Below are 13,272 nucleotides of genomic sequence, written 5' to 3'. Positions count from 1 at the left end.
GTCAGTCCAAGAATTAAAAAAAAAAACCCGTTGCCGTTGAGTCGATTCCGACTTAGCCCAAGAATTAAAAAAAAAAAAAGAATTAGGTGGTCCTAAAACAGAGAATTGAGTCCCTCTAGAATCGTTCTATCCACCACACTTTCCCCAGAAGGAAGCAGTTGTCTTCCGTCCCTTTCCTGGGTGCTTTTCCCACCTTTATAATCCTGAGGCCAACACTCATTTCTGAGGTCCAGCTGGAAGTAGTATTCAAGAACCTAGTCCTTACTGAGCTAGAGTGGCCCCACCGCCTTCTCCCTGGCTCAGCACATTGGAATCAGTGGGAAAGTTTCCCCCTGGCCTACCCAGGTGGCTTACAGGGAGAGCATCCTCACCCAGCATTGGACCAAGAGCTCCCATTGCTGACATATATGTCGCTGGGCAGCAAGGAGGGAGGACACTGGGGAGTGGGTGGTCTTTAAGCTTCCTACGTGCCTACCAGTTTGTTCCCAGGAATACACGGCTTTAGACCTCTGTCCTGGTCAGCTGCCCTCAAAGCCTTTTTCTATAAAAGAGCCCTTACCTGAGAGCATTTGAATGGATTGAGTGGGTGCTGAGTTTGCAAATTGTAAAGTGCCAGAGAATTGCCAGGCATCATTAGTACTATCTTTCAAGGGCCAACTCCTCCTACCCAGCTGAAGTAGAAGTAGGCCAGCTTCTGCCCTGGTTTCAAAACTAGGTGCTGTAACTCAGTGCTGGCCTCTCGGGGATCCCCCAGCCTGGTCTGGTGTCAACAGGTGTCCAAAACAGGCCAAGGAGACCTTCCTCACCCAGGTCCCACCCTCCACACCAGCATGCTCCTGGGAAGGAAGCACTAGACCTGGTCCCAGGTGCCTTTCCATGACTCATGGCCTATATCCCCTTCCCCAGAACACAAGGGCCCTTTGGGAGAGGGATTCTGAGAGGGGAGAGGGGTTGCGGAGATCAGAACAGCCATCGAGCAGTCTCCATCCCAACCTGTTCGGCAGCAGGCCACCCCACACTCAGCGTCTCCATGTTTTCGTTGGTGTCCATGTAAATACCATTACCTGTCCTCCCAAGCTTACTTCTCCCATTTTGTTTGATTACCAGCATTTATGTCTGTCCAGAGTCACTGCTTCACTCACCTCTTCCCTCCCCGTTCCCTTTTTTTCCCTCCCATTCTTCCCTTCCCCTTCTTTTGGTCAAAACGTTCCCTTCGTCCAGGGAGCTTCAGGTTTGGACGGCAGGCCTGGGCCACCGGTGAGTGTCACTTCTCCATTACCCCTCACTCCACCCCATCCCCACCCCCGGCCTGTGATCCCTCTTGTTTGTTCTGCTGTGGCCTTGTTTTCCCAGTGAGTCAAGCCTCATCCTACCACTGACACCAGAAAGCTGTAGTCCGTGCTCAGTTCAGAAGCGCTTAGTAAGGCCTCTTGAACAAAGATGGTTGGCCTTAGTCTCGATTCCCCTGTCCACAGTGTTTGTCCAGGGACCTCAAATCTGACTACCAGGCTACTGGGTGTGAGGTGAGAGGCCACTTCAGCAGCACTGCCCCTATTCTGGAAGGAATGCTGAGTTCAGCCTGGAAGCCCAGCCCTAGGAGTTTGGGCCGTGACCCATCCCCACCAAACACAACAATGTCTGTATGTCCCCATCATGCTGTGTCGTCTTCATGCTGTGAGCTCTGTTCATCTCCTGTCTGCCCGTGGGGGCTTCCTACTCCTCTACAGCCACCAGTCTGGTGTGTATTGGGGTGGGGACAACATTGAAGGGTGCAGGCAGGTATAGCATTTAGGAGCATAGTAGCTAGTCCCAGGTCAGTGTTTTGTTTGTTTGTTTGTTTGTTTGTTTTTTAGCATATTCTAACCACCCCTGTCACTCTCTAGCACCATAGCAACCCAACATCAGAGCAAATGAGAGAGTCAGGTCCCATCCTGGTTCCAAAAAGTAGGCATCGCCCTGCCCTTGACTAGAAAACCCCTGGCCCTTCTTCTCGTGACAAACAACTGAAGCACCAGAGGAAACCTTCCTTCCTCTCCACCTTATAGTCCTCCCTCCCTGAATGCCCCATGAGGTCTGCAGGGCAGTTGTAGCCCTGGCTGTCACACAGTCCTTGATGAAGTCCATCATATACCATGACTATCCAACGGCCTGGAGGCTGGTCTTTCCTGGCTGCTAACCAGGGCTGAATGTGTGCCCAGCGCCTTCCAAGCTGGTCAGTTCCATTCTGCACTTGCAGGATGCTTTCAAAGCCCTGCAAGATGAGGTTCTAATGAGGCTGCTGGAGTGATACTCGGGGGAGATGAGAACTCGCAGGGGTTCATTTGTGGGGGGGAGGACATCCAAACAGGGCACAGAGAACTGTTAAGGCACAACCAAAACAGGCCTTCCCTGGGGCCCTGGAGGTGGGCCTCAGAACTGATGTCAACAGAAGCCTAGCGCTTTTAGAGGCGAGGGACCAAGAAGAGTGACCTCATTCCCGGCTTCATCCTACTGAATATCTGTTCCGTGTCCTCATAAAGAAAAGGAAACCAAGGCTTTGAGACCCCTCTGATTTGCCCAAAATGACAAGTCTTTTCAGAGCCTCTCTCTGCCATATGCATTGATGGAGATGGCCCCATAGACTCCCATGTATGGAGAACGTACCCATTTTCTAGGTATTATTACAACTTTGCTCTTTCACCACAGTCCCTCTCCTTCCAGCCACTCTCACCAGGACACCTTTCCCAGGTGGCCTGTCAGGGCTAGGGGCATGATCTGTGTTGACATAGCACCCAATATTTGGCAGGCCTTCTTTTGTTTAAACCTGGCAGCAGCCTAGAAGGTGAGCACCAACATTATCATCCTTCTTTTACAGAATGGAAAATTGACACCCCGACAGGCTAAGCAACTCCTCCAATACCACAGAGCATGTAGGCCTTCAAGGCAGGGTTTGAAGCCAGCCAGCTGACTCCAGAGCCCTGTCCTTAACCACCACCCCTGATCTGGCCTCATTCATTTTCTAATGAGCTCTTGTCATTCATGCCCATAAGCTTTTGCTCTTCCCTTATAGTTGCAAAAGGAGCACCAAGAACACTTGATTGTGCTTTTTTCTTTTTCCGCATGTAAAATAAATCAGCATATTCCCACTTGTTTCACTTTTTACAGCCATGGTCAGAGCCCCAGGAACCACCCACAGGTCCAACCCCACATCCTCACATCCTTATCTGAGTAGGAAATACTAACACTGAGGCAAAACACTAGGTGGCTCAGAAATAGAGACTTTACCTAGTCAGGCCGTAAATTGGGAGCCAGGAGAAGAGGTTTAATTATGCCCTAGCAAGTCCTGCTCCGTCTCTAAGCAACACAGCTCCCGCCGCCTCCAACTCCCCTGCAGACCTGAGTTAGGAGTGTTTATAACCCACCTTCCTGCCAGGCTAGTGTCAGTGCGACACCCAAGGCATACTAATTAACTCTGCCATCCTGTCTGCTCCGGAGCGCCAGGAGCAGGGGAGAGAAGGCCCCAGCCAGAGGCTGAAGGCCAGGGACAGGGTTCTGCGTAGGGATGGGTAGGGGTGGGCGGTGGCTGAATGACCCTGTCTCTCGCCTGCCTCTGTGTGTGCATCTGCATCGGTCTCTGTGGCATGACGACCTTCCCGCTGCATGTGGAGCTGCGCCAGCAAAGGGGTGCCAGCCCCAGCCCCCACCCCTGGGAGGGGGTCAGCTCCCTCTCAGGTGCTTCTGGGAGCAAACTATGCAACCATTCTCCTACCGTTTTCAGCCTTGGCAAGCTTGGTTGTGAAGCGAAAGAGTTTTATTCTAAGAATCTGGCTGTGAGGCAGTGGGGATGTGCTCTCTTCCCCAAGGCCCCCAAACCCAAACAGGAACATGGCCCAGTTGACTGACTGCCCTGGCCAAGCCTGGCCTCGCCAACCCTGAAAACTGGGCCTCTGGGCCTTCCTCATCTCCAGCCTCGGGCGGGCTCCCAGGGCTCCCCCAGCCTCAGGACCCTCATCTTTGCTGTCTTTAAACTCCCCAGGGTACTCCAGGACCAATTGGAGTTCCAGGCCCCGCAGGACCAAAGGGTGAGAGGGTGAGTGTCACCAAGCCAGGAGCCTGGGCCAGCAAGAAGCGGGGGCAGCCCTCCTTCCTCAGCCTCAGGCCTGCAGTCCTAGTGCCTGGGACCTAAGACCCTTACTGTGTCAGCCTCAAGTCACAGCCACCCCTTCCTTGTAGAGAGAGGAAGCCCCATCACACATCCCTTCTCCTGGTGATCCTCACAACAGCCTGTGGGAGGGACCTGCAGGCGGGGAGGATAGCTCCAATTTGTAGCTGCAAGTAAACAGAGACCTGGAAAGATCTAGAAAATGGAAGCTGTCTCCACCTCAGCTTCTGGTCACCCAGCATCAGTCCCAGGACTCAAGAGTCTCACAAGGCCTAGGAACTGTTGTCACCAGGACACTCCTAAACTTTGTAATAAGGGTTTAGAGAAACAACATGGAACCAAGGGCCAGCTGATGTCTGGAAAAATCTGAGGGACGTGAAGAAGTCGGAGGCCAGTGCCTTATCTTGCTTGGGTCCCACCATTACTGGTCACATGATGGTGACTACTGGTCACATGACTCTCTCTGCTCTAGCCCCACATGGCATAGGCGGACACAGAGGTGAGGGTGGATTGTGTTGGTTCAGTGGAGGCAGGAAAGCTGAATGTTGTTTCTGCTCAGTTCTCTCCCCAGTCTCTCCATGTTCACGGCTTACGGTGGCTGAAGGACCAGCGAGGGTGTGGGGCCTCTGAGCACACCCGTTTGTTGAGCTCTGTGCTGCGAGCAGATCTCCTCCTTGCTGATCTGCCCAATCTGTCTCAGGGGAGGTTGTGGGAGTGGGCAGAGTAGAAAGCTTCTGAGGAGGCATAGAGTTCTCTGAGGTCACAGCCAGCTGGGAAAACCAGGATTGGCTTCTCTGAGGATGTGACACTTGAGGGGGGCTTCAAGGAAAACATAACAGTTCTCTTTCTCAATCTGTTTATACATAATCAAATCAACAGGACTTAATCTGAACCAGTGCAAGACCCAATTTTAAATGGAAAACTTTAATTGCAGCAAATTGAGAATATTCCTTAATTTCTTCAGTCCTAGAATAAAATTTTATTTCTGGAAGGCTTTCCAAATCTGGTCAAATATATTGAAAAGAAAATCAATAAATATGTTGAACAATGTGGGGAGAAAAAAAAAAAAAATGTCTCTTTCTCTTTCCTTTCTCTTATCCCTGCCTGCCTTGTCCACAACTCCCTGTTCTCCTCTCCTGCTTGAGCCTCAGGCCAGCCTGTACCCCCAGGACACTGCTCAGCCCTTCTGCTGGGCTTGGGGGCATAGACTTGGCTGCCACAGGGAGAGTGAGGAGGGGTTTCCAAGCCATATCCCACCCTCTGCAAGCCTTGCTTCCCCACCGGCTGCTTTGGGGAGCTGGAGAATTTTCTGTTGTTTCATAAAAATAGAAAATGGCTGATGGTAGGCTGTTTTGGTGTCAGGAGGACTCATGATTTCCTTCTCCTGTTTCAGGGCAGCAAAGGTGACCCTGGGATGACAGGACCAACGGGGGCAGCTGGGCTTCCTGTAAGTCTCCTGGAATCAGGGCTTCTCTTCTTCCCTTCCTCCAACAGAAGCATTGTCAAAACAGAAAGTCTAGACCTTAGAACAACAAATCTGGGGCCAAGAGAGAACTCTCATTTCTATGACAGGGAGCTGCCCACAGCTAAATAGTCAATGCACTAGAACTTTCTGCTGGGCACTGTTTGGAGCAAAACGCCAGGACACGTGGCCTCCGTTGTAGCAAATCCTTAGCCACGTAGACCACCTGCTGTAACAGCCACATCTTCCACTGGAAGCCTCTGTGTTAGCTGCAGCAGGAGCTCACAGGTAAACATGCCACTGCCCCTGCCCTCAAGGAGCGTCAGATCCTTGGCAGCGGCAGCATCAGACCCAGATCCCTATAATACAAGAAAACGCTTCATGAGAGAGCACCTCTCCCAAGGGAGCCAGGCCTAAAAGAACAGACTGACTTTCCATTTGCAGCATGTTCTGCCATTGCTTTGTTATAAACGTTCATTGTCTCCCCAACAGAGCCACAACTGTGGTTTCCCATCTACTTGAAGGCTTGTAGATCTGTGATAGTTGTCCGGGCAGTTTTCTTTGGGCTAAATAGGCAACTACAGGCAAGTATTTGCCTTGTGTTGATTCATCCACCCTAGCTGAAGAAATGGATGGTATTTTGCACCTTGAAAAGAGGATCTGAGAAGCTGTTGAATTCTTTTTCCAGCAAGAACCTGGCAGGATAGCAATGTGGACTCACTTCTACCAGGAGAATTCACCACAACCCAACCATGCCCTCTGAGCCCACCACTTATTAGCGTAAATGATGGTGGAAGACCATGACCACAGGCTGTGACATTGGCTATGGACAAGAACCAGAGCTCTGTCCCTGGCTTTGGGCATAACTCATCATTTGTCTCTAGGTCAGGTTACTTCAGCAATTTTCTCCTTTGTCCCCTTTCTGTAAAATGGGGATAATTAAACCTGTCTCCAGTGAGTTCAGCATCAGTAAATTGCTTTATGAGCCTTGGGAGGAAGGACTGTCTGACCACCCTGTGTTTTTTCATGAATGTGTCTCCATTTCTCTGATTTATTGCAGGGTTTACACGGACCACCCGGGGACAAAGGAAGCCGGGTGAGTTGGAGCCCGCGCACCTTGGCTCTGGCTACTAATGTCCTCATGATGTGGTGGAATGATCAATTAGGAATTCCTCACCCGACATGGCAAATATGTTTTTTTCTGATAAATCATCCTAAATTTAAAAGCTTCACAGTGAAAGGCTTCATATGTGGCAGGCAGGAGCCTGGGGCCTACTCCTGAAATTGAAGCACGTATTTTTCCACATGACAAGAAGAGACAGCATCCCTTGGCGGCCATCAGACTAACACAGCCATGCAGGAACGAGAGTCCTGTGTTCAACTCTCACTATGTTACCCTGATAATGGGCCCCAAATGATATTTTTAAATCCATCATTAACCAGTCCTAGCCTCCTAAAACTTAGTTTTGCCAAGCATTCCAGACCACTGGTGAGAGAGAAAATAAATTCCATTTCTGAGAACAAGCACACAGCTGCTACAAGCAGCCAACCCTTTACAAAAAAAATATTACAGCCATTATGTCTCTTGGAAAGAGTCGGCAGGACTGTGAAACAACGGCGCCTTCCTAGGCTCCTTGCTTCCCCTTTGGCTCCTGCCATCTTCACCAGGACATATTTATTGAATGTCCCGGACCCACAGCCACATGGTGGTAAATGACATACGCTGTGGCCTTGGCATTGGGACCCAGCAGGGATAAGTTAGCTACATCTGACCAAGATTTGACCTTTGGGTTCCTTTCTAGAATGACTCTCTCCTCTGCTGCTTCATCACAGTCATACTCACAGTGAGGTGCATGCTCCCTAGACACTCAAGAGGGTTTTCTGGGAGGGCCATAAAATCCAAGGACCTTAGCTTTATAGAGAAGGAATGGGAGGAATAGATGGAGAAATGAGGCCCAGAATGATGATAAAACATACTGAGGTTCCACAGAGAGAAGCAGAGCAAGTGGCCTAACCCAGGTATTCTGGCTGATCTTTGAACACCAATACCATGTTCATGAGTAGAAGTGCCAGAATCCATATGTTTATATCTAACTCCAGTTAATTCCATTCGCTTCCATTGAAGACCCAGTTATTGAGCACTTCGACATTCCTGAATACTCCTCACGGGCGGCTGGCCAAAAGCAATTTAATTTGTCCCATATATCCCATAAACTAAGAGGGAGCCAGGAGAGCTACCCTATCAGAGTGTCCCATGGGGAGACCAAATTTTGAAAGCACTGGAATAAAAAGATCTGCTTCCAGAAGTGTGGCCAGGCTTTTTAAGGCAGGCTTGTAAACTCGCCTTTCTTAGTATGACATTCAAGAATTCAGGCCTCAAACAATTGATCATTCCACCTCTTAGTTGGCTTATTAACCTCCTTTCTAATTCACTTCTAACAAACTCTGGTTTTCTTCATTAGGTTAAATTAATATTATAAAAGCCTATCTCTTAACACTTTTTCAGTTGGCTTGAGGCACAAACCATGTGAAGGCTGTAAAAGCAGTCCTTCAAGTGAGGGTCACTGAGTTGTTTTGGAGGTAGAGGTGGTGAAGGCCAAGTGTCCTTGTCACAGATGGAGGGGGGCATGGAGGCTGACAGCTCTGATTCTTAAGGAGCTAAGTTTGTTGAATGTGCCAGTGAGGCCTCCGGAATTAGTTAGAAAATATTTATTCTCCACTTCTCCCTTCCTAAAGTTTCATATACTTTCCCCCAATCCCATTATATAAACTAGGAATATGTCATGTTATAGAAATCAAGTCCAGAAAACAAGAAAGTTGCATGAACCTACATCTGAGCGCACCAGAAAGAACTAGTTGACATGTTTCAAAGAGCAGGCTTTTCATCTGAGAGATTTGACTCTCAGGATATCAGAAGGTCCTCTAAGACTCTGCTAAATCTTGCCCCCTCATTTAGACCTTTTTATTCCACCACCCTAACAGAACTTCAGGGGAGAAATGTGAGGATTTGGTATTAAGCCTTCCAAAACAAAGAAAGGCCTGGCCCAAGCCAAGTCAGGGCTTTGCCATGGAAAGTCTTCTGATGCTGGAAGTTCAGAATGTTGACACTTCGGTCAAGGTGAAATGCCAGAAGTGGCTTAGACAGCATTTTGATTAAAGCCTTGTTGTTACTTGTAAAGGTGAAGCTAGAGACATTCAAAGCTCCCTCCCCCCCGACCCCAGTTTTGGAGGGTGGCTCCCATAGGGCAGTTCCCAAACTCTGCTACAAATCATGCCCGGGTGACCCCCATCAGAGAGGCTCCCAGTGAGTGCACCAAGAGTCTTTTGTCCAGAGTGAACCAAGACACAACCTTTAAATTATACTTCCCATGGAGGGCCAGGAATTGGGGGAGTAACTGGAACACATGTCCAATTGCCTCCATGAACAACTGCCTCCTTTGCCATGAGACCAGAACTGGGTGGTGCCCTGCTCCCAATACTGAACCATTTAATCAAAGATTCTACAGAAGAATCCTGATCAAAAGAGGGGAGGATGTGGAACAGAACCTCAAATTCTCATGGGACCCAGACTTTCTGAAGCCACTGAGGCTGGATGATCCCCTGCAGAAATATTTAAACCCTAAACATTGAACCGAAACTATTCCCTGAAATGATCTTTAAAAAAAAAAAAATTGTTTCTCTGGTGAGTTTCTGTTTATGGTGATGGAAAATTTGGCAACAATTAATGGTGATGGGTGTACAACATGATTAATGTAATTGTTATCACTATACTGTATACCTGAAAAATATTGAATTGGCAAATGTTCTGTTATATATATTTTCACAATGATTTAAAAAAAATTAGACTTCTCCATGTCCCACCAGAGGCTGGTCTTCAAGCCTCTGTCCTGTTCCTTGAAGGTGGAAGGTCCTCATAGTAGGCAAAGCTCAGAGCCTGAAACAGGGCTTTTTCTAAGAGCAAGACACCCATGCCGGTGGAAAGAATGTTTTACCCTTGCCACTAAGGGCAGTGCCCTGGCCCCTAAGCAGCTCTCCATGAATTTGGCCCAGGTGCCACTTTTAGGAGGAAAACTCAAAGGATCAAGGGTGGTGTGAATCTAGCAATTTGGTCATCAGGGTAATTGGGGGGACCACAGTGAGTGACCACGGAGCTGCCTGCAAGCCAGCTGAAAAGGCCGGAGCGCCTTGCAGTGAGACGAACTCGCTACCCTCTGGGATGTTCTGCGTGTCTGTGCCTGTGTGTGCATGCATGTGCATGTGTGTGTGTGTGTCTTGCCTCCCTAGGTCCAGCTTGCCTCCTTACCTCTCCCTCCTCTTACCCTTTTTGGCCTGAGTCTGCCTCTTCCTTCCTCTACGCCTCCAATGTTTACCCCTAGATACGTTCAGCCCTCATAATCCCATGTCCCTCATCCTTTTCCTTACCCGGCCCCACTTCAATTTATTTCCTCTAAAGTCTGTGTTTATTTGTTTTTTAAGAAACCTCTGCTGCTGGACTTTCTTTTCCCCTGTCCCCTTGGCCAGCTAGAATTCCCTCTTTGTCAGGGTCTCTGTCGTGTCACTGTCTGGGGAGGGGAGGATGTGGGTAAGCTACTGCTCTGACATCTTTAAAGAGCACCCGACTTAAAGCTACTTTCGTATCCTTAGAACATGGCGCCCCATAGTATAAGTTGCCCGTCAACCAGGTCTGAAACACACAGGCCCTCTCTGACCCTCAGGCCCAGCATACAAGGAGCCTGGGATCTCCTGACTTAGGCAGCTCTACCCACCCTCTTCATTAGGAAACTTAATTAGTGCTCAATTTTACACTGACCTGACCCCAACAGAATGAAGGGGCCACAGTGCCAAGAAGGTTGACCATCCAAACAGCTAGTGTTTTTCTTGTCCACTGTTTGCAAGTAATTGACACCATGCTGCTCTTGTTGGTGGGCATATTTCAGAGCCAACGGTATGCCAGAATCCCCCCTAATACGCAGATACGCATTACCTAAGTAAGGATCTGAGTTTTAGAAACTCATTTAGAACAATGCCTTGGAAATTGCAGGCAACCCCTGGAATCAAGAAATTTGGGTAATTTCCAAAGATTAGAGGAAACCTCAAAAGTATTCTTTTCCTCTGTCTCCCTCTGACTTATATCTGGCAGCCTCCCACTTCAGGAACACTGCAGACACAACAAACCCATGACTGACCCCAAGGCTTGCCTCTTGTGGCAGCCTTGGCTCCTATACTGGCTAACAACCAATAATAACCATTATTGTTATCATTTACTGAGCACGTACCATATGCCAGTATTAAGCACTTAATGTGCACAGAGACCTCAAAAAAGCCTTTGAGGCAGATCTTATTATCCCCGTTTTACAGGTGAAGAAACTGAGGCTCAGAGAGGTTAAGTAACTTCCCAAAGTCATTCTGCTAATAATTAGCAGAGCCATTTCATCTGACTAATGTGCCACTCAGCCTTTGAGGTTTTCCCACCCTAGAATAACACCACGGAAGCTCCCAAGCATTAGATAATAGCGTCTGTAGAGCGGGGGGAGTTCCAAGAAGACTCCCCAGGGTGCACTCAGGCCCCCTTTTAAAGAAACCCAACATATGAACATTCAAACTCAAATTCCTCCGGAGGTGATATTTCACTTTTAAAAATAGCTCCTCACAACACAGCCCTCTTTAAATGGAGAGTGGCCCTGACACATACAAATTTGGGTTTTATTTAGAAAGATGATGTTTACTGAAGTTTTTCAGAAATAAATGAATTCCTTCAACTGGCATGTCCACATACAAATAGCCATCTATGGCTTCCGACCAGCGTGGCACAGAGACACACCTAGAATGGAAGGACCTGGCTGAGAAACAGGGGACATTCGTGATCCCTGCACATACATGGACACACATAAGCACACACTCATACAAGTACAAACATCAGCACGAATCCACACACACTCATAACGCACACACGAGCACATGCTTACACACACTCATACATACATGCTCATATACACACACACGTGCACATGTATGCACGTGCACACAGGTGTACACACATGCTCAAGCACACACATACACACACTCATACATGCTGTGTTCACACACGTGCACACACACACCCCAGGGCTCTAAATAAAACACCTTGTTTCCTAGTAGAATATCAAAGGGATGAAAACCAGTTGGGACAAAAAGTTGTCAGCCCAAAGCCTGTCAAAAATGGGCCCTCAAAGAGCAGGAAGTCAGTCCCCCAGTCACTCTGCTCCTCACAGACCCACTCTGGGCCCAGGGTTAGCAGAAGCCGCCACTGGATTTTCCTCCAGCTCCAGCTCCAGCTTTGAGCCCTACTGCTTAGTGGGGTGAAAGTGGGTCCTGACCCCAAACCCTATCGGGGAGAATATCCTAATTGAAAGAGTCTATTTTTCCCTCTTTTTTTCCTTTTCCTGTCTCTAACCTTAACACATGGATAATCCTAAAGTTTTGATGTTGTTTTTTTTCTTGGACTAAACCATTATTTACAGGGGGAAAGGGGGAAGAAAGGCTCTAGAGGGCCTAAAGGGGATAAGGGAGACCAAGGAGCGCCTGGATTAGATGCCCCCTGCCCACTGGTATGTTTTGCTTTATCGCTTGCGTTGTTCTCTTTTTTTCCTTGAGGTTTGCAAGTTGGAAACAAAGAAGGCAAATCAGCTAAGATGAGAACCCAGTGACCGCACTGAGGCTCCCAAAATCTGCCTGTCCGTTTGGCCCTGAAATTCTGCCTGCTGCTGGTTTGCCTTAAAACCACAGCTGCAAATAATTCCGGCCAAATGCCTTTCCTTTGAAGATGCGAAACATTTGATGTGTGGAAGGGAAGAGACTGGGAGGAAAGGGATTTTCCAGGAGGAGGCCTCGGCTTTGAGCTCCAGGCCGATTTGGGGAGCCAGTGTGGCATTTGGAATTCACAGATTTGCCTTCTTCACTTGGTGGCCACCTGTGCTTGATGGCCAGCAGTTCAAGCCATCTGAGTCCTCACTGGGTCAGGATGCAGGACGCCAGGGTTAGCATCTCCAGAGGCCACCTATGCTCAGAAGTAGGCAGAACGAGACAGCCTCCCAACACCCAACAGCCACCCACCTACAATCTTTAAAGCTTCAGACCCAAATCAGTACAAAGACACCCACGGGAAGCCTTTCCCCCAACAACAACAACAAAAAATAGTCGCCATCAAGTCGACCCCGACTCATGATGACCGCAGGTGTGTCGGAGCAGAACTGTGCTCCACTGGGTTTTCAATGGCTGGTTTTTTGGAAGTGGATCACCAGGCCTTTCTTCCAAGGCACCTCTGGGTAGAACTCGAACCTTCAACCTTTCAGTTAGCAGCCAAGTGCATTAAATGTTTGCACCACACAGGGACTCCAAACAAAGCAGTCATTAATTCTTTGTGCTGCATCTGCTGGGCCTCCCGAGTGCTGTTTCAATCCATCTGAAGGTTCTGAAAATTATCTGTTTACTCTGAGTAAGTTTTTACATGGAGAGGGTGCTGGTGGCACCATGTGCAGAAGCTGAACTCTCCAGGAAGCCAACGAGAGCACAAATGTGGAGTTTGGGAGATGGGGACCCACTGTTTGTATATGTCTCAAGAGTCCTGCATCCTGGCCAGTGTAGGACTAGGCCTCTCCGCTCCACGGACGGGCGGAGCTGGCCGGCCTTG

At 48.8% G+C, this 13,272-nt stretch overlaps 1 protein-coding gene across 1 annotated transcript in view; it reads left to right on the top strand.

Annotated features, from left to right (window-relative positions):
- Window positions 1–13,272, top strand: part of COL13A1 (collagen type XIII alpha 1 chain) — a 101,205-nt gene that overhangs the window by 82,839 nt on the left and 5,094 nt on the right. The window contains exons 32-35 of the mRNA XM_049855801.1: window positions 1,222–1,257; window positions 4,016–4,069; window positions 5,535–5,588; window positions 6,664–6,699. Coding sequence (XP_049711758.1) covers window positions 1,222–1,257; window positions 4,016–4,069; window positions 5,535–5,588; window positions 6,664–6,699 — 180 coding nt within the window. The remainder of the gene's footprint in view (window positions 1–1,221; window positions 1,258–4,015; window positions 4,070–5,534; window positions 5,589–6,663; window positions 6,700–13,272) is intronic.

This window comes from Elephas maximus, chromosome 16, assembly GCF_024166365.1.
Source record: "Elephas maximus indicus isolate mEleMax1 chromosome 16, mEleMax1 primary haplotype, whole genome shotgun sequence".
Lineage (NCBI taxonomy): Eukaryota > Metazoa > Chordata > Mammalia > Proboscidea > Elephantidae > Elephas > Elephas maximus.
Note: the sequence above shows the minus strand (reverse complement) of the source record. Positions and strands in the feature narration are given on the sequence as shown.